This window comes from Taudactylus pleione, unplaced genomic scaffold, assembly GCF_031769625.1.
Source record: "Taudactylus pleione unplaced genomic scaffold, aTauple2 ptg000438l, whole genome shotgun sequence".
Lineage (NCBI taxonomy): Eukaryota > Metazoa > Chordata > Amphibia > Anura > Myobatrachidae > Taudactylus > Taudactylus pleione.
In genome coordinates, this window is record NW_028284840.1 from 624,627 (window position 1) to 651,657 (window position 27,031).

Genomic DNA, 27,031 nt, shown 5'->3' on the forward strand with positions numbered 1-27,031 from the left:
CAGTTGCCACGCTGGTGTTGTGATAGAACACCGGCGCTGGCTGTTAGGTAGGCGCGGTCACAGCAGTCCTGCCTCTGCGTGCCGGTGCTTGTGTAAAAGGCACCGGCACGGTTACACTGGTGGCGGTCGTGCCGCTGGCCCCCGCTGTCAGTGCGGGGACAGACGTCCCACTGTATAAGTGTATGCCACGCGCATACAAAGCGGCGGCCATTAGGAGGAGGAGCTTATGGGTCCCTCCTCCTCTTCCTCCTTCACTGCCTGGGCTAGTTTGGCGCACTCTGAACGGGATTGGCGCCTCAGACTGCAGGCACTGAGCGGAGGGGGAGAGAAGAAGACTGAGAGCATCTACAGGGGGTCTGTAAATACAGAAGGTGGTTTTAACTACTTTCTGGTCCTATTGACTGCTCCTCCCTTATATGCCTGTCTGCCCCTGTTACTGAGTTGCATTATTCTTGAAATTCTGCTCCTCTTATACTGCTCTGCCTGCAATTTGAGTAGCATTATTATTGAAATTCTGCTCCTCCCTTATTGCTCTGTCTGCTCCCATACTTGAGTAGCATTATTATTGTAATTCTGCTTCTCCCTATACTTCTTCTGCATTCCTGAATTGTATGTGGTGCTTGTCTGTGAGTACATGATGACATCCAGGACAGAAAAAACTGCATCACAAAAGCTGTTTGCCTGCACTAAGTGCAGGAAGAAGTTTACCCATGCTCGCTCCGAAGGGTCTTCCCTGTGCGAGACGTGTGAAGCAGACAGTGCTAACACGCAGTCTGTCACTCCCTCCTTCATAAATAGTTTGGCCGGGGTCATGGCGGACCTTTCTTCTGAATTAGCCGCTTCCCGTAGGGAACGGGAGTCTGCCAGAGATCTACCTGGCACATCTCACCCTTCTTTTCTAGCAGAACCAGCGTGGGCTCAGAATTTAGTCCGCTCGGTGAATAGCCTTGCTCAAGCGATGGGTTCTGTGTCTAAAGCTCCTGAAGCTACGGTAAGTCGCTCATCTAAAAAGAGGGCTCTTCCGGCGGTTCTCCAGTCGGATGAGGATTCGGCAGCGGATCACTCGTCTCAGGAGGAAGGGGAGATGCTGGACGAATCAGACGTAGAGACTTACTCACAAGAACCTGAGGCATTGCAGGGTATTGACGCACTCATTCTAGCGGTAAGGGAAGTTCTTAAGATTTCTGGCCAGGAAGCTCCAGAATCGTTAGAAGACTCCTTATTTGCCAGGTCACAGAAGATGGCCGTCACATTCCCTGTTTCTCTCCAGTTGGATGAACAGATGACGGCAGCCTGGCAGAATCCGGACCGTAAATTCCAGATTCCTAAGCGTTTTTTCTCTCTTTACCCATTTCCTGCGGAAAATAGGAAGAGGTGGGAGACCCCGCCACCTGTGGATTCTTCGGTTTCTCGGTTGTCAAAGAAGACCACGTTACCTGTTCCAGGAGCTACTACATTGAAGGAAACCTCAGAGCGGAGATTAGAAACCACTTTGAAATCCATTTATACGGCCGCAGGTGCACTTCTCCGGCCGGCCTTGGTAGGATCTTGGGTCAACAAGGCTGTGGAAAAGTGGGCGGAACAATTGACTGAGGGTCTTAGATCCAGCACTCCGCGGGCAGATCTGATTACCTTGGCAGAACATATTCAGGAGTCTGCTGTATACTTAGGAGACGCCTCCAGAGATATCGGCCAGGTAGGCGCTAGGATTTCTGCTTCGGCGGTCTCTGCTCGCCGGGCACTTTGGCTTCGTGCCTGGCAAGCGGATGCGGAGTCAAAAAGAGCAGTGGAAGCTCTTCCTTTCACAGGCGATATTTTATTTGGTCCAGAGCTGGACAAATGGATCTCGCTGGCCACTGGAGGTAAGAGTACTTTTCTACCTTCATCAGCACCTCCTCCGCATCGCTCGTTTAGGGGACCTTCCTTTCGTTCCTTTCGAGCATCGGCAAGATTTCAGGGACGATCGCGAGGTTCGTCTTCAGCGGGGCGAGGAGGCCGTGCTAGAGGACGTCAAGCAAATATTGGCCGCCGTCCAGATCCCAAGCCAGCAGACAAGCCTGTGGCATGACGGGCTCCCATCCCATCTCGGAAATCCGAAGGTGGGGGCTCGCCTCCAGCGTTTCTCGGAGGTTTGGAGACGGACTTCTCCAGACACTTGGGTTCGAAATCTGGTATCTCAAGGGTACAAGATCGAGTTCGTTTTCACTCCTCCTCTGCGTTATTTTACAACAGGTTTGCCCGTCGATCCCTTGAAGCAACTAATTTTGCGTCAAGCGATCAAGAAACTTTTGCTGGCCGAGGTCCTTGTGGCGGTTCCCACTGCACAAAGACAACAAGGGTTTTACTCAAACCTTTTTGTGGTTCCGAAACCAGATGGGTCAGTCAGACCCATTCTGAATCTGAAATCCTTGAACCAGTATCTTTCATTTCACAGGTTCAAGATGGAATCTCTCCATTCTGTCATTGCGGGACTAGAGGCAGAAGAGTTTCTGGTGTCGATAGATATCAAGGACGCCTATCTGCATGTCCCAATTTGGGTTCCTCACCAGGCTTTCCTCAGATTTGCCATCAGGGAAGCTCATTTCCAGTTTCAGGCCCTGCCATTCGGTCTCTCGTCAGCTCCCAGGGTATTCACCAAAGTGATGGCCGTCATGGTGTCTCACTTGCGCTCTCGGGGGGTGACGATAGTTCCGTACCTAGACGATTTACTCATCAAGGCTCCGACGGCAGAAGTCCTTTTACACCAAGTGTCCCTTACACATCAGATTCTCATTCAACATGGATGGATTGTGAACTTCCAGAAGTCTCAGTTGATGCCGTCCCAGAGACTTCAGTTCCTAGGAATGATTCTAGACACTGTTCTGCTTCGTATATTCTTGCCAAGGGACAAGGCCATAGCCATACAGGAGCTGGTTCGTCTAGTGCTCAGACCCAGGAAAGTATCTGTGCATCTTTGCATCCGTCTCCTGGGGAAAATGGTGGCTTCCTTCGAGGCCATCCAATTCGGCAGATTTCACTCCAGAATATTTCAACTGGATCTTCTGTCTCAGTGGTCCGGGTCCCACCTACAGATGCATCGGCTGGTGCGTCTGTCTCCCCGGACCCGCATATCCTTGCTCTGGTGGCTTCGGACGGAGCATCTGTTAGCGGGTCGGCGCTTCGGAATTTGGAATTGGACCTTGGTCACCACGGACGCCAGCCTCCGCGGATGGGGAGCGGTGGTTCTGGACAATCACTTCCAGGGGCTTTGGTCGCAGCAGGAGTCCCTCTTACCAATCAATGTTCTCGAACTGCGGGCAGTCTACAGAGCTTTGATACAGGCTGCTCCTCTGTTACGAGGACTTCCGGTTCGGATACAATCCGACAACGCCACTGCAGTGGCATACATAAATCGCCAAGGGGGAACCCGCAGTCGGATGGCAATGAGAGAAGCCAGTCGCATCCTTCTGTGGGCAGAAAGACACGTAGAGGTCATTTCCGCAGTGTTTATTCCGGGGGTCGACAACTGGGAAGCGGACTACCTCAGTCGTCAGGATCTTCATCCCGGGGAGTGGTCCCTTCATCCCGAGGTCTTTCATCAACTGGTTTGCAGATGGGGGAAGCCACAGATAGACCTGATGGCATCTCGGATAAATCATCAACTACCCCTTTACTGCTCCAGGACCATGGATCCGGCAGCGGTGGGAGCGGATGCTTTACTGATCCCTTGGCCGTACACCCTTGTGTACCTGTTCCCACCGTTTCCGCTCCTCCCTCGGATTCTCAAGCGGATCAAACGAGAGTCGTCCACCGTCATCCTAGTGGCTCCGGATTGGCCTCGTCAGGTTTGGTACTCCGATCTTTTATTCCTTCTGGCAGACGAACCTTGGCCTCTTCCGCTACGATCGGACCTTCTACAACAGGGTCCATGTGTGTACCCGGATTTACGGCGGCTTCGTTTAACGGCGTGGCTATTGAGACCGCCATCCTAAGAAGCCATGGAGTTCCTAGGTCGGTCATTCCTACCATGCTTAGGGCTAGAAAACCGGTAACATCAGCGCATTATCATCGCATTTGGAGGGCTTATATCTCCTGGTGTGAAGGTCGTGGATCCTCCACTTCCTCTTTTCATTTACCACGTCTTCTTTTTCTTCAAAAAGGCCTCGATGCGGGGTTACGCTTGGGATCGCTTAAAGTGCAGATTTCTGCTCTTTCTATTTTTTTCCAGCGTCGCCTAGCTCTGATTCCGGAGGTTCAGACCTTTTTTCAAGGGGTACTTAGAATTCAGCCTCCCTTTGTGCCACCCACGGCTCCTTGGGACCTGAATCTTGTTTTATCTTTTCTTCAGTCATCCACCTTTGAGCCTTTGCAGGAGGTGGAATTGAAGTATTTGACTTGGAAGATGATCCTTTTATTGGCCCTGGCTTCGGCCAGACGTGTGTCTGAACTTGGAGCCTTGTCCTGCCGTTCCCCTTACTTGATTTTTCACGAAGATCGGGCGGAACTTCGTACCCGGCCTTCCTTTTTGCCCAAGGTGGTCTCGGGTTTTCATCTGAATCAGCCGATTGTAGTGCCAGCGTTGTCGGACTCTTCTGGGGATTCTCACTCCTTGGATGTGGTTCGGGCACTTCGCATTTATGTGTCCCGTACTGAGGGGCTACGTAAATCAGAGGCTTTATTCGTCCTTTATGATGCTAATCGGCGTGGCTGGCCTGCGTCTAAACAAACTTTGGCCAGGTGGATTCGTCTGACTATTCGTCAGGCATATGTTGCTTCTGCTCGACCACCGCCGGTATCCATTTCTGCGCATTCTACGCGCTCTGTGGGTACTTCTTGGGCGGCACGTAGAGGTGTCTCGGCTTCACAGCTTTGTAGGGCAGCGACGTGGTCTTCGGTTCATACTTTTGTACGTTTCTACAGATTTGACACTTTTGCGGCTTCTGCTTCAAATTTTGGTCGTAGTGTCTTGCAGGGCGTTCAGCACTCTCCCCCCCAGGAGGGTAGCTTTGGGACGTCCCCACTGTCATGAAGCTCCAGTGTCCCCTAGTGGATGAAGGAGAAAACAGGATTTTGGTACTTACCGTTAAATCCATTTCTCCGATTCCACAGGGGACACTGGACGCCCACCCAGTGCTTCTTGCCTGTTCTCAGTTGCTTGTTCTGCTTCAGTTCTGTTGCAGTTTTGTCTGTTTTTATTGTGTGACTGTTTATCACTGCAGCCTGCTGTGTTCTTGCAGTGTGTCAGTATGTTGGATGTTTCTTTTCCTGTTCTCCTTCTCTGTTCTTCAGTCTGTTCTCCGTCTCCTCTCGGGCTCAGTTCTTTAAAACTGGGGTTGATGGGGCATAGAGGGGGAGGAGCCAGTCACACTTGTAGATTTTTAAAGTGCCAGGCTCAACTCAACCCACCGTCTATACCCCACTGTCATGAAGCTCCAGTGTCCCCTGTGGAATCGGAGAAATGGATTTAACGGTAAGTACCAAAATCCTGTTTTCGTTCATTTTTCCCTTGAAAAAATGAATGAAAATCGTTGTGTGTATGCAGCTTTACACTAAATTTGGGTATCAACATTCATAATGTCGTCATATTGAATGTCGACATACTGAACACATACAAATGCCACTCAAAGTCTGACCTATAATGCAATATGCGAGAGGAAAATGTCTGGGGGGTAAATCTACTAAGAATCAAATCTAACTTCTGCTGAACATCGGCGTTTCAGAGGTTCTAAATGCAGTATTTACTAACCATTGTTTTTGAGTGTCTTATTGTCTTTCGTTGGCGTTACCCCTCGTTTTTTTTTCAGTCTAAAAGTCGGATTGATATTTTATGATGGACTCCAGCATCAAATAAGACGGGTGAAACCTACAGACCGGCAAACATTTCCGATCAACTTCCTTTTGGTAAAAAGCATCACATGCAACTGTGTCACCACAATTCTATAAAAACACCACAAATCGTCCAAACACGAGCGCTGTGGTGGCTCTAGGTGGAAGGAGTTGGCACTTGTGGAAAAAGGAAAGCTCTAGCTAGTTTGGATTGATTTAGAGGAGTTTGGTGGTTGTTTTTGTGGCTGAATTTGTGCGCAATACCTCTTTTACACTGAGGGCCTGATTCTGACCTGCTCGCGAGTGCTCGCAAGCGGGTCGATGGTGTCCGGGTGCGCATGCGCACGACGGAGGCGGCTCCGGCGTGCGCAAGCGCGAGACCCAAATAACGACGGCCAAGCCGTCGTTAAGTGCTGTCAATAGTGATTGACAGCACGCCCCCTTTGGGCGTGGCTGCCCAGACAGAGGCGTTCCCATGGGTCCGGCCCCACTGACATCGCTAGTGATGTCAGTGGGAGTGCTTTTGGCTCTGATAGAGCCAAAAGCACTCCTGGGCTTGCGGCAGCGAGACCCTACCGCAGGGTCTCGTCGCAAGCCCGATGGTCGCGATGGTCTTGGCCATCACGACCATCATTTTGGCCACTCGCTATAGCTGTGGGTGGTCACCCACAGCTATGCGAGCAGCCAGGAGGCCGCTCCAAAAGGGAGCAGGGACGGCCCTGATTCAGAGCGAGCGCTCTGTCAGAGCGTCCGGCTCTGAATCAGGGCCTAAATTCCCGGGTCTGATCAGGTATTTGGAACAAGGTTCCAAACCAGGACAGATACTCTTCAGACCATGGACCCGACCCATGTTCCCGGGTCAGCGACGTTCACACTGCACACCGGTGCATTGGAACTCTTATGCCAGCGCTTGGAGATGAACTCTCCGAGTGCCGAAAAATTCATCCTGTAAACAGGACCTGTTTTACATTGCAGGGTTACACGATTCCTTCCAGTGTTAAATCCTTGCAAATTACCCGGGTTGGATTTCCGGGTGACTCGACCTGGGAATGCAACTCTGGCCCCTTCTACAGCAGCAACCGGGTTAACCCGATAATAATCCGTGTTTAGCTGTGGTGTAAAAGTGGTGTAAGTAGTGTTGTGTATTTCTGTTGTGTATTGTCTTTTTTTTTTTTTTCTGGTGTCTTATTTAAATTTAGTCTCCTCACTGTATGTTGCTGTGATGTGTTTGTGTTGAGCGTGTTATTAGTTTCAGGATAGTTTTTATTTGTCTGCGTTTTTTTTTTTTTATGTTTAGCATAAAGTCTGGGCGAGTTGGAGGCCTTTACAATTTTTTTTTTTTTTTTTTTTAAGCAGTTTCTTTTGGTTTTTACTAACAAGATGCTTAGTAAATCTGGGATTTGTATTGCGGTCTATGGAAAGTTTCCGATGTTTGCTAATGTGACCTAGTGTCGGAAATTTTCATGTGATTTGCCATCTGTTTTATTTTTAGCAAAATCGACAAACTGCAGGAGAGAAAAAAAAACAAATCGATGCTTTAGTAAGTTTACCCCTGGGGGAACGTGAAGACTTCAGATCTTCCCTCTGCTCTGTTTGGCAGCTACAGATATATCACAACCATAGATGTGAGAAAAGGCACACCTATATATCATACTAGGCCTAGTACCAAGAGTACATAGCTCTGGTCCCAGCAGCAGGGAGAGGGAGAAAGTATCGGCTTCCCAGAGGATAGAACCGAAGCGGACGTGTCTGCTTACTGTGGATGGAGAAAGGGATCAATCCCTAGTGCAATTTGTCAATGTCTAATTACAATGTAACATTACCACCCTGGAAATGGAAATCAAGTTGAATGTGGCAGAGAATGGCCCACCTGTGTTTAATGTGCAACTCACTGGAGGCTGCCGTTTTTTCTACTTTAAAGCCAAAGACCGACTAGCAACGGACTCCGTCCATGTTGTATTTGGCAGGCGAGTCCTGGGCACACTAGGCTGACAGGTACTTTGTCTGGGCCTAGCAGGCAGCGTAAATGCACACAGGAGTATAAACACATAGCCACATAAAAGCTTCTGCTATAGTGAACTGCACATGGCTGTTAGGACTTCAATCGCCTGGCCGTAGTTGTATGCGGGAAGGGGGATATTGATAAAATTGGTGTGGTGCAAAAAATCAAAACTGTAAAGGTTGACAGTCAATGGGTCCACATGCAGTAGACCGACATGTGCAAAAGGTCAACACAAAAAAAAAATGGATGACATGTTTTTCTATAATTTAACCCTCCCCTGCCTAAACCTAACTCCCTGTTGCCTAACCCTCATCCTAAAAATGTTGCATTTTTTTGTTGACCTATTGCATGTTGACATTTACATAGTCGGTCTTCTATCTGGATACTCATAAATTATTCTATTTGCCAGGAGTTTCCTTGAATCTACAATGTTTGAGATTAGACTAGCTGGCAGGGATTGCCCGGATTGACGACTGAACATTGAAGTACACCTGCAGCCATTATTTGTTTACATTGTCCTCACCTTCCACTGATCCTGTAAAGGACCCCATTGTTTGCTAACATGCATGCAAACAGTGGCGCAACTACTGTGGGTGCAGCTGCGATGGTGCCCAAACGGCCCATGTCAACCTTCTTACCAGTTGACCTTTAGTGTGTCGACTAATGACTGTCTAACTTGTATTGTCTATCTTTTTATTGTAAACCTAATGATCCACACCCGAAGACGCCCTGATGATTAAGTTACAGTAGCCAGGCAGGAGCTGTCTCTCACTCAGTCTGCCTCAGACGTGATCCTGCTTACTCCCCCCTCTAGGCTGCTAAGCAACAGGGCACATTGCTTGCTCCGATTGGCTCTCACTTTGCGGTTTCAGCACCATGGGCAGCTACACTGCTTCGGCTCGGTGTAAGATTAGATTTTTTCCTGTGGCTGCTTCACTAAAATTGTCACTGTACGGCTCCTGTTTGTCACAGCTGAATGGTTCATACACCTAAACCTTCCTCAACCAATGCTGTATAGAATAGTGAAGACCCCATCAAAATCCTTCCAGTGGTTCAAAAGGTAGCCCAAACGAATGTACAGACCCCAGAACTAAGAACTTTATTGAGAGAGGTGTGCATGGTCTAAGCATGACATTGTCCTGTAATAAAAAGCCAGGTAAATGTTTAATTGAACGGAGATAAAGGGGCCTATTCATCAACACAAAAAAAAAATGGATGGAGGTAATTAGGTTTCGAACTCGCATGGAGTTATACCTAATTACCAGAGGAATTAATCATTCCTCCTATCTATAACCTAATCTATTTGCGATGACAGCTTTTCAGGAAATAGATACTTTTCCCCCACTACCTTACCGCAGCTGGAATTCCGGGCTGTGCATGTTACGTTCACAAAATCAGCGCATACGCAGCACTGCCTACAGCTGCGGTAATTCTGTCCCCCCCCACCCCTTAAAAGCATTATTTTAGTGTTGATGAATAGGCCCCTCAGTCTTGCACAGCAGCGATGTCTCACTTTGGGACGTCTCATCTTGCTGTTGTATGACTCACAGGTAAACTCTAGCAGTGATAACGCAGATACTTTTGTATGCAGCACAAACAGAGGTGATAAGTCACAGGGTGAAATGCTATCTTTATTACCATTATTTATATAGCACACACATTACACAGCACTGTACAGTAAATATTTGGTCATTCACATCAGTCCCTGCCCCCAGTGGAGTTTATAGTCGATATTCCCTACTACATGGACACACACACACATACACACACCAGGGTTAATTTTTGTCAGAAGCCAGCCAGTATGTTTTTTGGAATGTGGAAGGAAACCTATGCAACAGAGAGAACAAACAGACTCCACACAGATCAGTGCATTGGTCAGAACTTTAACTCATGACCTCATTACTGGAAGGCAGTAATGCTAAGCCTGCGCTATTGTGCTGCTCCACATACACATTATTTATATTAGTATTTTGGACCTGTCATTTGACACGTCTATGGCTATTGTATAGTCTTTCCCCACTTTCCCATTTCTTCCACCTCCATCTGTCACCCATCCCCCCCCTCACCTTTTCCCAGGAGGGGGGCTGCGGAGTTAGGTCATAGGCGCCTGGCTCCAGGACTTGTGTGCAGTGTACATTGCGCCTGAAATTGCAATCTTATATGGCATCAAATGGAATACTTTATAATGTTGCAGGCACGCATCACTATACATAACTAAAGGGGGGTGGGTGGGGGGGGGGGGATATAACAGTAAATACTAGTATAGTTAGCTTTAACAAATTGATCTAGCATACAGAGATACATTGGAAATGAGTTAATGGTGTGAAAGTGATAAGATTTATTAAATGCGAGCGCCACGTTTGTGGGCTGCTGATCAGTGCAACGTTGCACAAATGACTACGACAACAGATTTTTATACACTCTATAGTGTTCATCTTAGAAGGCACAGAATTTGTAACGTTGTTGTGTAAAGGCATCCAATAACCTGACAAGCGTCCAACTAATGTCATTATGGTATCATTTCGCAGCTATTGCTGGGGTCCCTACTATTCTCACCGCAAAATAGAATATGAAAAAATATCACTACTTCTCTAAAAACAAATATATATACCAAACAGTTATGGTGCGTACACATGTAGCGATTTAAACGATAACGATATCGTTATCTATCAAATCATCCTTTTAAATGGTCACTACCAACTTACCTTCGACCAGTAATGCGCGGGCACGTATGGACGATAGCGATATCGTTATCGAGCAAGTTACTATCGGGACCCACGATCGCTATAGTCGACGGTAAGTATGTGGTGTGCTGGTTGATCGATATCAATCACCCAGCACACCAAGGAGGGTGCATAACGATCTGTCAGCAATATCGTATCGCCGACGGATCTCTACGTGTGTACGCACCATTAGTTTGATTTCTCTTTTAGGGGTATATTTTATAGTAGTGATGTTGCCAAAGCAACCAATCAGATTCTAGCCATCATTTCTCTACTGCATTCTAGAAAATGATACACAAAATCTGGTTGCTATGGGCAACACTGCCACTTTTCTGCTTTAGAAGCTTTAGTAAATAAGTGGTGGTGTTGCCCATAGGAACCAGGTTATGCAACAATAGCCAACTCAGTCTGGATTTTCTTTTTTTTGTTGTCTTTGTAGGACTACATTTTAAAATGTGTATTAAAAAGTTATTCAAGTCTGTTTGTCCATCAGTTGAGAAATAACAGATGATAAGCATTTTAACGAACAGAATATAAAAAAGCATACTTACGTCATTATTTAATTCATGTATACTGTCACATGTTTAAAGTGTCCTTGTCATAGTTTTTTTGCAGAACACCAGATTATTTGTGACATAAAAGGCGACTTACATTGAACAAAACTATGGCTGTTCATTCCGCAGTGTATTGGTCCAGCCCTACCTCACCCCCATATGCTGTATTAAATCTCATTTATAAAACATAAAAAGGTGATTAAAAATGTGGCCCAGAAACCTACAATCTTTCTTTATAGCATTTAAACAAATCAATATAGCACAGGCACTTATCCCACGCTCCTGCTGTTCTGCCACTACTAATATGGAAGGTGAGAATTTTTTTTCATATTGAAGAGAATATTTAAAAAGTTTGAAATGTGAAAATATTTATCAAATATAACTTCCAGTGACGTATTAGGTGTCATGCTAGGCTGATGCCACAGTTCTGCCATTTCATAGATACAGTAATGCTTTTAAACTCAGTCCAGAAACATAACTTTCCTTCTGCAATAAAATTAAGTTGCACCAAATCTGCAAAGTGTTAAAGCAATAATCTGTTTGTTTGTGGCAGACACAAATAATGCAGTCACTTATAATAAAAGTCACTAGTAACCCACCCACCCCAAAGAAAAGTGATATTAGCATAAAGATTGTGAGAAGATAATTACAGGTTTGAACATTGTGTCCCGATTAATAAAAAAACAAAAAAAAAAAACACCCTTATAATAAACTTCACGTTTCTGTAGATGACAGCACATTATTTTGTCCAATAATATGGTCAGAATTTAAATAATGATTTGAGCACATCTGACGTTACAATCTCAAGGAGTCCTCTCTCTTTCAGAATCAGTAAGACGCTATGTACATATATATTGATTTGCTCATACTGCCACTAACTCTTCCAAAACAGTATATTGTTAGCAATAGGTACACGCTAAGTGGAAATAAGTGATAGTCCAAGTCTAGTATGGCTCCCCCTTGTGGCAAAAGTGTCAAACAGGTTCCAGCCTTATGAAGTGGAATTTATTCTATTACTAAAGAAAAGAACCTTTGTGTGAAGGACAGGACAGCAAGAGGGTCACCAATGTGCACCAGTAGCCCATGTCCACTATAAATAGCATGAGGCATTAAAAAGAGGACACTCCTTGTAGCTTGTCATTACTGATTAGCACCAGTTACAAATAACTTAGTTAACACCAACTGATATGCATAAAACCAGGTATAAAAAGCACTTGTAAAAACCAAGCATAAAAAGCCTAGTAGCTTGTAATAGGGAGACCGACATGCCGAATGACGATTACGGTGTGATGTAACCATCCACAGACACAGCATACCAGTTACATTTCTCAGTGGAGCCTCACTCATTAACTTTACTATGAATCTGTGTCTAAGAAACGGATCGTATAGTAAATCACAGATAATGGGCAGTTTGTTGTGGTCATAAAAATAATTCAAGTTTCTGGATTTCCGGATCAGCGACTCCTCTTCCTACGAGTCCATACGATTCAGCGACAACTTGCACTTTATGCCCCATATATCCCGGTTCTTTTTGGCGCCTGTGGTGGGCCTGGCAACGGTGCTGAAGTAGGAAAAGTTTATCTTGATGTGAGGGAGCGACTCTTTCAGCAGCTGTAAGGAACTGTCTGTCACTATACCGAACACCCCCAGCGTTTTCAGGGGCATGTGCTTTCCCAGCTCGCTGCAAAGAGAGAAGGTTCCTGATCAGTGCCACATCCCCTAACACGGGCGTACAGATACATACCACAGAAACTGAAGGGACCGCGCCAAATCCATATCATATACATCTAGTGTTCATTCTAGCACCCTGCACCTGTCACAACCCGTACAGTTATTCTTTCCTGCCTGGGGTGTCGCTCTCTGCTCTGGTGCTTCTAGCACAGGCAGAAAAGAGGAACTGCACAAGTTGCGCCAGGTGCAGGGTGCGAGAACGAACACTACGTATGTGAAATGTATATAATAAATTTATGTTGCATAAGGTTCTTACAGCAGGGTTGCAGGACAAATCTGGTAGCAGCGACTGAGGCCGAGATGCTGGAGGTGGAGGAGCTGATGGAAGACTGATAAGCAATCGGAGGTCAGCATCACGCTGTCACTGTTGAGAGAAAGACTTTATCGCGGTATGTTCACCCAGTATTACACAACCCCAAACAAAACCCTCGCATTCTGACGCCCCCAGGTACTATTGCGCATTTGCTTCCATTGATTCTATGCTCCGCTGTGTGTGTAACGAACAGTGAAATGGAAGCATAGACATGGAACACAATTAAAGGAGGAGGTCATTGTGTCCCTTTTAACCATGGTGCTATGAGCCCAGGGAAGTATTGGAGGGCGGCACTATAGCCACATGTGTTCTGTGTTACTGGGTGGTATGCTTTGTGTACGTGTTTTCTGTGTTACTGGGTGGTATGCTTTGTGTACGTGTGTTCTGTGTTACTGGGTGGTATGCTTTGTGTACGTGTGTTCTGTGTTACTGGGTGGTATGCTTTGTGTACGTGTGTTCTGTGTTACTGGGTGGTATGCATTGTGTACGTGTGTTCTGTGTTACTGGGTGGTATGCTTTGTGTACGTGTGTTCTGTGTTACTGGGTGGTATGCTTTGTGTACGTGTGTTCTGTGTTACTGGGTGGTATGCTTTGTGTACGTGTGTTCTGTGTTACTGGGTGGTATGCTTTGTGTACGTGTGTTTTGTGTTACTGAGTGGTATGCTTTGTGTACATGTGTTTTGTGTTACTTTGTGTAGATGTGTCTCTCTTGGGTTTTACACTTTCATTTGTCCTTCTAGGGTAATGGTATACTTTGTAGTGTCAGTAGATTTAGTATTTGTACTTGAATCCTAATATTTTTATTGTGTTGATTACATGTATGACTGACTTCTTTTTGGAACTGCCCACTTAGTATATATAAAAGGATGCACTTTGGTAACTGTGTGTGTGTGTGACGGATACATGATTTGGTAAATCTGTAGGTTTTGTACAATGTTGCTCTTACTATAACTATTCCTGGGGCTGAAGGTTTTATTATTATGACCTAATGAAATGTATATATTTATATGGCCTATCAGGGTTTACTCTGGGTGGGTTATACAGTCCTGTCATTCATATCTGCCCTATCATAAGCAAGACAAGTTTCCAATCTATAATATTTGTGTTTAATCAATGGTCATAAATTCTATAAACTTCATATAAATCATATGAGCATTTCCTGTTAACTAAAATAAAGATATAGGGGTCTATTTACTAAGCAGTGAAATGAGATAAGGTACCAGCCAATCAGCTCCTAACTGTCATCTCACAGGCTGTGTTGGAAAAAATGACAGTTGGGAGCTGATTGGCTGGTACCTTATCTCATTTCACTGCTTAGTAACTAGACCCCATAGTGTTCTGGCACCCCTAAAAATGACTGCAATATGTTTCCCATAAATAAAGCATCCCACCTACACAAAACATATAACATGGTAAACAATGGCGCTTTAATGATAGAAAACAGATACTATTAGGGCCAAACAACTTGAAAATCCCTTCTGGGTTAATCGTCAAAAAACAATAGCTGTAAAGCGTCAACCCCCCTAGTATCATACTCACAGAGAGTAATGGGGGATCAGCATGTGACATGGGAACAGGAAGTGCTGGCGTTTGTTTAGCCCAGAAGGGATCTTCAAGCTGTTTGGCCTTTTATGATAGGTTTGTGATCATTGAAGCTCCGTTGTCTGGGATTGTGAACTAAACAAGCAGATTTTAAAAGACCTAAAGAAACATTTGCAATCACCATATCATACCTTTATACAATCGCTATAAGGACCGGAATAATATTTCTTTATAAACTACTAGCAGTGTCATTTACATACTGCAGATCCTCAGAGATACTCATCTGTTGCCATTTGTTAAGTACTATTCAATAATGAAATGTTAGCACGGAGGTAATGTACACTATACCGGTTACCTACGCACAATGCTGGCAGCCATTTTGTGCTTCATTAATGACAATGATTTCTAATTAGTAGATAGGCCGTGCTCACAGGTACACTGCAACAAGCTGGTAAAGCCAAAAGACTTTCATACAGACAGGTTACGTCACTACTAAATCACTAATAGAATAGGCTAAACTGTACTCTATAACAGTGAGCTTCTTACCTCAAATCTAAATGCGTCAGTTCGGGACACCTTTGCACCAAAGACTCCACATCTACAATAAGAATAAGATTGGTTGAAATTGCAGAGCGTTAGATATTACAGCTTCAGTTACTGCGTCCCATCAACAGACCATCACAATACAATGAACCTTTTCTGCAGACACAAAAACTTTATATGGTTTACCAGAGGAATAAATGCACTATAAATACCAGCAATCTCCAGGTTTTGCCGATAGCCACTGAAATTGAGTTGGGTTAAACTTCTAGGGAAGTTACCCACTGCGATCTTCACATGGTCCGCTGTGAAATCACACCAGGACAGGTTCAATTCATCCAGCCTGCAAGACACGAAACATGACAATTAAATAATAATAATAAAAAAATAATAATAATCACTAACATGTTCAAATGAAGGATATGATTACACAGGAGTTTGTGTATGTGGCCTATTCTCAGTAGCTTTACTTACTGTTTAAATAGGGATCATTGCGCTCTATAGTAAACCGGTTGTCCATTCACAATGATACGTTTTGATGGTACAGCACTTTCCAACACTAAATTCAGAATAACACTGGAAGTGTATTTTACCTTCCATTTCGCCTTCAGTAGCTTTTAAAGGTAATCTCTAGGTAAAATGATGAACCCCTCCCACATAATTATTCTTATTTGTACTTACCCAGCTGGCATTTCAGTGCAGACACTAACGCACTCAGCGAATTACTTCCCAACTACCTGATTTCCCAGGGTTGTACACCGAAGCTTCCACATGGCTCTCCTACCTTACTGACACTGCAACATGCTATATTTCATAGCACCTTATAGTGAATCTTAGTTGGTTTGCAGCCAGCTGGGCGATGTCCAGTGTCTGAGTATTGTGCAATCGGTAATCATTTTAAATCAATGACAGATAAAAATCCAGCCAGGATGATTAGCTGTAGCAGCTACAGCCAACCACCTCCCGGGAAGGCTGCTGTTGTGATTTAACTGTATGTTGACCATTACCGACACAATACGAGCCGTGTCTTACCCAGTGCAACTCTCCAACATCTTCCTGAGCGATTCTGCAGAGAACCCCGAACAGCCGCCAAGGTTTATTCGTACCAGATCTGAATTCTGCGCCATGGCCCTGGCAAAAACAAAGTAACTGTAATCAATGAACTGCACATAGATTCCAAACTTTGTGAAAAGGAAAACCTATCCATACTTCTAGGTACTGGGATTACAATATGGCTGGCGGAGGAGGAAACCAGACTCATCGGTTTGGAGATTTTCTGAAGAAATAGTTTAAAAATCCCATTAAAAGGAAGGTTGTCCTGTTACTGTCCAGGAACATGCTTTGGTGTTGTACAAGATCTATTCCAGATGGGTTGGGTATGACATCTCGACAGTCAGAATCCTGACACCCATAAGGACAGATGGTAAGTTTAACCCTTACCCCTCCCTCCCCGATGCCTAACCCTAACCTCCCCCCTAGCGTCTAAACCTAATCTCCCCCTCCCCACACCCTAAACCTAACCCTCCTTCCTAGTGCCTAAGGCTCCCCCTAATACCTAACCCTAAACCTCCCCCTAACACGCCCGATACCTACCTTCGGGATGCCGGTGGTCGGGATTCTGGTGCTGAGATCCCGACACTGTTGGGATTTCGGCGCTGGTATTTCGCTCGTCAGCATCCCGCACGCCGGGATGCTGACTACATCCCATTCCAGATATGTCTGGTCCCAGCAAGGAAGGATAAAACGAAGCAGGCGGCACATTGCCCCACCCAAAGATTAGATGACACAAAACTTGGGACAAAAAGCAAGAAGTAGGAGGACATGATTGTCTATACTTCATTCAATGGAATGTTTTGGGGTATTTTGTAGGAATGAAAACCTACACATGCCAATTAAATTAAAGTATGACATAATGAGTGTTTTACATACCTCACTGTACTTCATTCAATAAAAGAGCATATTCAGTCTAAAGGTGCATACACACAGGACGATCTGTACAACCGACATTAAAGATATCTTTCACTGAGCCATCCTGCCACATCTCTGAACATGCAAAGTTGACGATATCGTCCAGATTGGCCTGCATGTACGGACGATCATAGATATAGTTATCGTTCACGCGGGAACGCGCATCGTTGGTCGTTCACAGAATAAAAATGAACGATATCGTTCATATCGTAACAATATATCTGTCCGTGTGTACGCACCTTTAGAACGTTTGCCCAATTCAGAAGTGGCAAATCACAAGTATAAAGGCCAGCTAATACCAGTAACTTCTAATATACACAATATATATTCTGTCACCACTTTGAATACCTGGTGACAATCACTTGACTAATGTTTTGTGTCTTACACTGTTGAAGTAGTTCTTCCAAACAGATCAAAAACTGCGGTACAACCACTCACTTGGCGTAATCACATCAGACTCCGCAGAGCTGGGCTTTCCCTGACACGGCTGCATCTGATGTGACCGCGTCCGAATCACCCAGTGGTGGCTGCCGGGAGCTAATATTCCGGCAGCCACTGGGCTCAGCAACTCCAGGAAAATAATCTCCTGTAGTTAGAGGTATGTCTATGTTATTATATATATATATATATATATATATATATATATATATATTATCTCTCTAACACAGTAAAGGTTTTGTTTTTGGTTTTTTTAAACTGCATAAAATAGTTTGTTCCAAAAATGTCCCCAAATTTAATTGCCTACAAAATATCTATGTAAATTTGTTTCACTTAAATTTTATTAAGAAATCTGCACATCTGTAAAAGAAAATAAACTGAATCATGCTTAAATACGGTAGCTATTATTTACAAAATGTAATTAAAAAAAAACAACAATTTTGGGGACATTTTGTGAAAAAATATTAGCCAGTTAAGTCACTGAAACCAATGCATTCAATTTATTTTTCCAATATGAGTTTACTTTGTTTTGTCACTCAAAAGTTATTGAACAGCTTTCTATCTAAATCGCCCGCGTAGGAGCAGATATCGGGTTTTCCATTGATTCATTTTAGGACACATTTGGCATCCTCTGCTAAGACTGGCAATACCTGGATACACGGGCGCCATACTAGCATTGATGGTATTGTAGTTCCTTACCATAATATGTCATCAGTAAGATCCAGGCCTTCCAGGCTCAGATTGTGCAGCCTATGGCAGCAGGAGACGATGCTCCGCAGTGTGTCTGTGCTTACTGTACAATTAGAGAAGTCTGCATGCTGGAGACGCAGAGGCCTAAGGAGACACAATAAGCATCACATTAAAGGTCTCCAATACTGCACAAAGTGGTAGAAAAACCTGCAAGAAACCAGCAGCTTTATGAAGCTGTGTGAAGATTTTGCTAAAAATACACATATATATATATATATATAAGAGACAGAGTGCGAGAGAGAGAGACAGAGTGCGAGAGAGAGACAGAGTGCGAGAGAGAGAGACAGAGTGCGAGAGAGAGAGTGTGAGAGAGAGTGCGGTGGGGGGCAGAGAGGGGTGGTTGAAGGACGGAACAGGAGAGAGAAGGAAGGACAAAACAGAAGGGACGGGAGCAAAAAAAAGACCACCGAGGACCACTCATGGCTGCCCGCTGGTGCCAATGGAAAACCGCAGTAACTGCAGCCATGTTAAATGGGCCACCAACCTTGTGACAGATCTGGTCACACTGCGTGTTGCCAAATATCCAGCCATCTAACGACTGGGTCTCACCACATATATAGACATGAAAGTAAGGAACAAGCTCTAATTATACATAATATTTTAATACAATATGTGGCTACATAAGGATTAAATCTCTCCCATCTGTTTTACAGGACTAAGTTTTCTCACCTAATTTGTTTAAACATCACTTCTCCAACGCAAGTCCTGGGGCAGCGCAACACAACCACACCCAGCGACAGCAAATTTCCAATCACCCCGTCTGTCAAATGTTTGGCCGTCAGATCCAGGCTGTGCCACAGAGATTCATCAGACCTAAGGGGAGGAAATGATTGTATTCACACATAGTGGGCGCTCATGTCAGTAGTGTGTGGTGCAGGTAAATTAATGTATCATGTATGATAGAGAAGCAGAGACAACAACTGAATGGCTAAAAATTAAGGATTCAACCTATTAAAAAATTTCATGTCTGGTAAAGCAAGAAAACAGCACAACAAATACACAAACTAAAGTACATCAAGTGCTACTACAAACTCTGAAAACAGCAATAATAATAATGGGGATATAATGGTGTAATTAATGGTGCCACAATATGTTCATGTGTCTTGGCCCCAAACTGTCTCATAGAATGTTATCTAGTTTGTTTGTTTTATTTACCGATTTGTAAAACAGACACCCAAAAAGAACACATAAGGCGCTTACATCCTCCACATAATACAGAAGCTGCTACCGCTCCTATTGTCTCTATACCGCATATATTTCATTAAAGGGAGCGGAACCGCAGTGATTTGCAGCAGCTCTTGAAATTGTGAGCAGGGCCCTCATCCCGTCATGTAAATAAAGGATAATAATAAAGGTAGCAGCAGTAACACTTCCCATAAGCTCCTCTTAAATATATCACAATTTGTCTATGATTAATATGTAAAGACTTCTCATAGATTCCACGTAGTACAGGCCCCAAGCACTGCTATCAGTGTGAATGGATGCTGGGCGCATGCACCCAGCATCCGTGACTGCTACACTGCAGTTTTTCCCACCCGCGGGACACAGCGACCCGCATGGGGGGCACCCGCAGGCTGTTTCAGCTGGGCGCCGCGCCAGAGTGCTTTTGCCCTATAGAAATAGGGCAGGGCGCGGCACCCGGCTAAAACAGCATAGCAGGAACGCTACATTATGAATAGCGAGTTTCCATAACAGAGATGTCAGTATTACTTATTATTTTATCCTCTTATATCAAACACTCACGAAAGTCTGTTCCACCGCTTGCAAACCCGAGAGACTCTCAGAAGGTCTGTAAGATGCAGGTAAGAAAACAAGCTCAGCAGTAACTCATCTGGCAACGAGTCCCAGGACACCCCTAGAAGGGAAATGGCAATAAAAATGATTATAGAACATGCACAACAGCCGATTTAAAGGCCCGTATTCAATTTGAGGCTGAACTTTTCGCCTCCTTCGCCTGTTTTCCAGGCGGAAAAGTATAGCGCACGTGCCCGCTATTCCCCGTATTCAATTCCAAAGTACGCGAAAACGAAAACAGGCGAAACTTGGATCAGCGAAAAAAATACGGGGAACTTTTGAGAAATAATTGTAGGACTCCCCCTAAAGATGTCCAGACATGGGGGATCACTATGGGTACCCCCATTTTTGCATGCTGAAGGAAGTAGGGGTTTGTAATAGCCGCGCAAGGTGCAATTTTGCGGCTATGAAGAAGTGGTAAAGAATAGCACTTAGGAATAGTTATTTTCCCCAAAAAAATAATCAAATTTGGGGTACATGAAAATGGGGATAAGCATTTTTTTAAGTTCCTAAAGTTATTTTTTACAAAACTGCAAAATTGCACCTGCTGCTTGTCCCCGCAATGAAGAGAACACCTGCCGCATACATGGCGACCCGACCTGAATTAATTTAGATAGTTTGGCACTTTGTTCCCCCTTTTTTTTTTTTTTTTTACCCACAAAATTAAACTTCATTTTTTTGGGGTGTCCCAAATATTTTTAAACTTCTTTTTTCCGTAATTACCTTTAGGGGACTGTCTTAAGGCTGCACGGGGGTTCCCACAATGTTGTACCCCAAAACCGCAATTCTGCACTTTTTTCCGCCTGCTATTCATAGTCGAAACTTTTTTGCCTATTACATTGCATTGACTTTCCGCCTAGGTGAAAAGTCTTCCAAATTGAACACGGAGGAAACTCAAAACAGGCGAAAATGATGTCATTGGCGAAAAATTATCGCCGAAAAGGACTTTTCGCCTCAAATTGAATACGTCCTATACTCAAGAGAAACTGGCAATAATCAACAATTCACGGGAAACAGGGATACAGGTAACACATACCTGACTGACAAGCTCTGGCTGACCTGGGGCGCCTGGCTATAATAAAAAGGTCATCTTTCTCCTTTTTCTTCTGGCGTTTCTGAGGTGGGGTCATCTGCACAACTTGGTCCTGAGGGGTGTTTTCTGTGTCCTGTGGATCTTTCTCCATAGGGGTCACTCCCATTCCGCAGAACAGGTCTGAGCTCTTCTTCGAGTCCCATGACCAACCAAGATTCGATGTATTCCGTCCCGAAGCGGGAATCTCTTGAAGAGGTCTCCTACAGAAAACCCCAAGTTATGTCACATATAAAGACTCCTTTGATGACCTCTGAGAACAGATCACATAATACAGTATGACTAAGCCATTGGATTATGGAAGGAAACCCTTGAAAATAGGGAGAGAACATACTAATACAGTCTAATCAGCCTCTGCTCAGCACTTCTTTAAATTGTTGCTACATACTGCTAACGTCGGTGAGATGGTACAGGTAGAATGGGGCATATGTGGGATAAATCAGTAATATAAGTACATAGGATGGGGCATAGGCGGGATAAATCAGTAATATAAGTACATAGGATGGGGCATATGTGGGATAATCAGTAATATAAGTACATAGGATGGGGCATATGTGGGATAAATCAGTAATATAAGTACATAGGATGGGGCATAGGCGGGATAATCAGTAGGATGGGGCATATGTGGGATAAATCAGTAATATAAGTACATAGGATGGGGCATAGGCGGGATAATCAGTAATATAAGTACATAGGATGGGGCATAGGCGGGATAATCAGTAATATAAGTACATAGAATGGGGCATATGTGGGATATATCAGTAATATAAGTACATAGGATGGGGCATAGGCGGGATAATCAGTAGGATGGGGCATATGTGGGATAAATCAGTAATATAAGTACATAGGATGGGGCATAGGCGGGATAATCAGTAATAGAAGTACATAGGATGGGGCATAGGAGGGATAATCAGTAATATAAGTACATAGGATGGGGCATATGTGGGATAAATCAGTAATATAAGTACATAGGATGGGGCATAGGCGGGATAAATCAGTAATATAAGTACATAGGATGGGGCATATGTGGGATAAATCAGTAATAGAAGTACATAGGATGGGGCATATGTGGGATAAATCAGTAATAGAAGTACATAGGATGGGGCATAGGCGGGATAATCAGTAGGATGGGGCATAGGCGGGATAATCAGTAATATAAGTACATAGAATGGGGCATATGCAAGATAATCAGTATATCATCAGATCCCTTCCACCAGGTACACAATACTCTGCTCCTGGGCTTCCCACCTTATTTATAATCGCAGCCACAGAAGTTGAAAAACTTTTCTTATAAAGTAACTAATACAACGCAGGTGACTGCTATCATACATAAGGAGGGAAGCCCAGGAGCACAGCACGGTGTACCTGGTGGAAGGGGTCGCGTTGGTGGATCCGCATAGTGTGAGAGACATATGTGGTATAATGAGCACAGTGTAGGGCGGGAGGTGGATGGAGCAGGAGAGGGGGTATTATAATAATACATAGAGCAGGTCAGTGGCACCACACGTCCCAGCATGACTCCAGCGCTGCCTATGGAGCTGTACACACTAAAGCAGCCAGAGCCCCCTCCCCCCCCCCGCATCAACGCTACTCCCGGTGCCGTTACCTCTGCATGATCTGCGCCCGGTCTCCGTTTCCCCTTTACACTTCCCGCGCGCAGTGCTCTGTGTGCACGTCTCCTGCGTCATGACGTCACCGCATACCGACTACGCATGCGTCCCTGACTAGTGTCACGTGTCCCTCCTGCTCTGTCCTTGTGTGTGTAAATGTACAGGGTGTATATAACTGTCCCTGCGTGTGTACATGGCGTGTGACTGTCCTTGCTCTGTGTGTACACTGTATACATTGCGTGGATATGGTGTGTAACTGTCCCTTTGTGTGTGTAATGTTCTCGTGTCAGTACACGGTGTGTAACTGTCCCCACATCTGTGTGGCACCATGTGTGTGTGTGTATGTATGTATGGTGCTTATACATTGTGTGACTGCTGTGTGTATAGTGTGAACATTGTGTGACTACCTTATGTATAAATTGATTGTAAGTGTCCCTGTGTGTATACATTGCAGTGTACGCATACTTTGCGTGACTGCTTTGTGAGCACATGTACCTGTGTGAGCACACTGTTTCTGCTATGTGTGTATACACTGTGTGACTGCACTGTGGGCCTGATTCAGACCCGGTCGCAAGCGCTGAGCGCTCGCAACCGGGTCGATGGTGGCCAGAGCGCATGCGCACGACGGAGCCGGCTCCGTCGTGCGCATGCGCAAGACCCGGATACCGACGGGCAAACCGTCGCTCCGGGTCTCGTACCAAAGGGGGCGTGCTGTCGATGTTGAGTGACAGCACGCCCCCTTTGGTGGGCGGGCCGGGGGCGTGGCTGCCCAGACAGAGGCGTTCCCATGGGAACGCCTACCGTCTGGGGCCGGCCCCACTGACATCACAAGTGATGTCAGTGGGAGTGCTTTCGGCTCTGTTTGAGCCGAAAGCACTCTAGGGCTTGCGGCAACGAGACCCTACAACAAGGGTCTCATCGCAAGCCCGATGGTCTTGACCATAGCGACCATCTTCCTGGCCGCTCGCTATAGCTGTGGGTTGTCACCCACAGCTATGTGAGCGGCCAGGAGGCCGCTCTAAAAAAACAGAAGGCCGGCCCTGATTCAGAGCGAGCGCATTGGCGAGCGCATTGTCAGAGCGTCCGGCTCTGATTCAGACCCAGAATCCCAATGCTGGCATCCTGACAGGGTTAGAATACTGACACTGTTGGTCTGTATCCTAACCCTCCCCCTGTCCCGTCCCTAACCCTTCCACCCCGATGCCTGAACATAACCTCCCCCCAGTGCCTAAACCTAACCCTCCCCTCTTAATGCCTAGCCCTAGTGCCTAACCCCCAACCTTCCCCCTAGCTCCAGTGCCTTCGAGATCCCGGTGGTCGGGATATTGACCACATCCCATATGGAAATGTGTGTGGAAATGTCCCTGTGTGTATAGATTTGTGTGACTTTATAAATATGTGGCTGCTGTGTGGAAATACTTTATACATTGTGTGGAAACATCCCCGTGCGTATAAATTTGTGGCTGCTGTGTGTATATACTTTATACATTGTGTAGAAATGTCCCTGTGTGTGTATATTGTGTCACTTTACTGTGAGTAAATGTCCCTGTTTGTATGTATTGTGTCACTGCTCTGTGTATACATTGTGTACATACTATATACAATGGAAATATCCCTGTATGTATACATTGTGTCACTGCACTGAGAGTAAACATTGTTACCTTTTTATAGAAATCCTATATGATCAGTACATGGAATTTCATTGTGCAGTTGATCTATATTAGAAAAGAAACAGAGACACATTTTCAGGCACAATAATTTCTAGAGAGATAGTCGATGTTGTTTTTGTGTTCTAAACTTTACTAGAAGAATAACATTATCTATTATTTTGTTCTGAGCAGCATTTAATTTACTTATTTTTTTACATTTACCTGCAAAACAATTCCATAAGTAAGCTCCCACCCCTGTATTTTCAGCAAATGTGTGCAGGTTGTCTCACAATGCACACCAGATGGCTTTTCCCAGGTACCAGTAGAGATCGTACACTTGTTCGTAGGGTTGGGACATCAAAAGAAAACCGATCATACTGATGTTATAAGTCATAAAACACTGGGTTCAAAACACTGATGTGTCCTCTGGGTGTCACAAACACAGTGCTCCAATCTGTTCTCCTCTTGCTGTCACTTCTGACGAACTCTAAACTTATCCAATCGGTGAACCGTGAGTCTGTCATCACGACAAACCAGCCAATGACCAAAGCCAGAGTCCAGTCACAATTAAGAGGCTCTGGCAATGACGGGCCTGCCCCCCACCCAAGCTCAGCACTGTCTGCAGTGGGTTTGGTATAAAAGATCTAGAGTAAAAAGATAGACAATGTCTAAATCAGTGGTTCTCAAAATCGGTCCTCAGGACCCCACACAGGTCATGTTTTGCAGGTCCCCCAGCAGGTGCACAGGTGTAATCATTACTCACTGACACATTTTAAAAGGTCCGCAGGTGAAGCTATTTATTTCACTTGATTTAGTGTAAAGACATGGAAAACATGCACTGTTTGGGGTCCTGAGGACCGAGTTTGAGAACCTGTGGTCTAGATAGACACCAAATGGTAGACAGTCAATAGGTAGTCAGGGACAAAAGGTCGACACACAAACATTTTACATGGATGAAGATAGGTACAAAAGGTTGAAAAGGTCGACATTGACATAATTGACACATAATGACGTTGACACAAATAATGTTAACTTTTTTTGTTTTCTAACCCTGATATTCACCCTAATCCTATCTCCTGGTGCCTAACCCTAATCCGTCGGGGTAAGTGCCTAACCGTCCCTCCTAGTACCTTACCCTAACTGTCCCTCCTAGTGCCTAACCCTAACTGTCCCTCCTAGTGCCTAATCCTAACTGTTCCTCCTAGAGCCTAACCCTCCGATAAGTGCCTAACCCAAAAAAAAATAAAAAGTGTAGACCATCTTTGTGTCTAGCTTTGTCCATGTCAACCTTTTGTACCTGTTGACCTATTGTCCCAGTCTACCTATTGACTGTCTACAATTTGGTGTCTACAAAGACATTGTCTATCTTTTTACTGTAGATCTATTGATTGGAACCTGTCGGCAGCAGCTTGTCTGCCTGCTTATTCACTGAGAAAAATGTCAGTCTCCCGCAGTAGATGGGACTCGAAAGCCAAACAGCACAAACCTGCTACCTGCCCATCATCGGAAAAACCATTGTAAAATATCTAGCGATGGTGAGGAAACATTGGCTCCTCACCACTGCAGGGTTAGCCATTGGGACCAATTCAACGATAGGTCCGATTGAAACCTCATCCGTTTCACATTTTCCAAATATATTGTTTAATACAGTTGGTAGGGTTATAGTCGGAGTCTCATTTAGTGTTAGAGTTGGCCTTACGGTCAGCATTTTATTTAGTGTTAGGGTCGGGCTTACGGTCAGCATTTTATTTAGTGTTAGGGTCGGGCTGCAGTTTGAAAGTTTTCACAAATCTGGACATAATGTAGAGCAGGGATGGGGAACCTCAGGCCCAGATTCAATTAGAGGCGAAAAGTGCCGTTTGGAGAAAAGTTTTTGCGGATTCGGACTTTCCGCCTGTTTTCAAAGTATCTCCATATTCAATTCCAGGACGATTTCGCTTAAGCGAAAAGTCAGTGCATTGTAATAGGCAGAAAAGTATCTCCTATGAATAGCGGGAGAAAAAAATGCAAAATCGTTATATTGGGGTGCAAAGTGGAGAAAGGACTCAGAACCCTTGGGACAGTCCCCCAAAGGACAAATCAACCAAAAAATAAATTACCTCAGAACACCCCAAAAAAGTACTTTTGTTTTGGGGACAACTATAAAAACTAGCGAAATAGACTTCTTGGGGTGCTGTAAGGAGGGGCCAAGTGTTTTTGGGATTACAGGTGCATGTATGAGGGGGGGGTTCACATTTTTTAAAAGATCACTTTAGAAACATTAAAATATGCTTGCACCCACTTTCAAGTACCCAAAATTTGACTGGACTACTTATTTTCACGATTGTGGCCCGTTCCCGTGTGACATCACACAGAGGGGGGGCGTGGCCTGCACCGAGCCCGCAAATGTTATATATATATATATCAATATGGCCCTCGGCAGAAAGAAGGTTCCCCACCCCTGATGTAGAGGGTTAGTGTTGAGTATGGTAAGATTAGCCTACTCACAACGTAACTGATATAGTGGATACTTATTTTCTACT

General features: G+C 44.8%; 1 protein-coding gene across 1 annotated transcript; it reads right to left on the reverse strand.

Annotated features, from left to right (window-relative positions):
• Nucleotides 1-9,454: 9,454 nt before the first annotated feature.
• SKP2 (S-phase kinase associated protein 2) lies at nucleotides 9,455-22,990 on the reverse strand. The gene is made up of 10 exons (XM_088447771.1): nucleotides 22,857-22,990; nucleotides 21,197-21,453; nucleotides 20,110-20,221; nucleotides 19,036-19,179; nucleotides 18,316-18,450; nucleotides 16,243-16,341; nucleotides 15,426-15,553; nucleotides 15,217-15,268; nucleotides 13,072-13,179; nucleotides 9,455-12,765 (listed from the first exon to the last, which is right to left on the reverse strand). Exons 1-10 carry the CDS (start codon nucleotides 22,862-22,864, stop codon nucleotides 12,555-12,557), a joined length of 1,254 nt encoding a protein of 417 aa, XP_088303897.1. The 5' UTR covers nucleotides 22,865-22,990; the 3' UTR covers nucleotides 9,455-12,554.
• Between the last annotated feature and the right edge of the window lie 4,041 nt (nucleotides 22,991-27,031).

Coding starts and splice junctions, on each gene's coding strand:
- SKP2 (XM_088447771.1), bottom strand. Junction 19,180..20,109: donor AAGCGGTGGAACAGACTTTC/GTGAGTGTTTGA, acceptor TCCTCCCCTTAG/GTCTGATGAATCTCTGTGGC. Junction 12,766..13,071: donor ATTTGTCCTGCAACCCTGCT/GTAAGAACCTTA, acceptor CTCTCTTTGCAG/CGAGCTGGGAAAGCACATGC.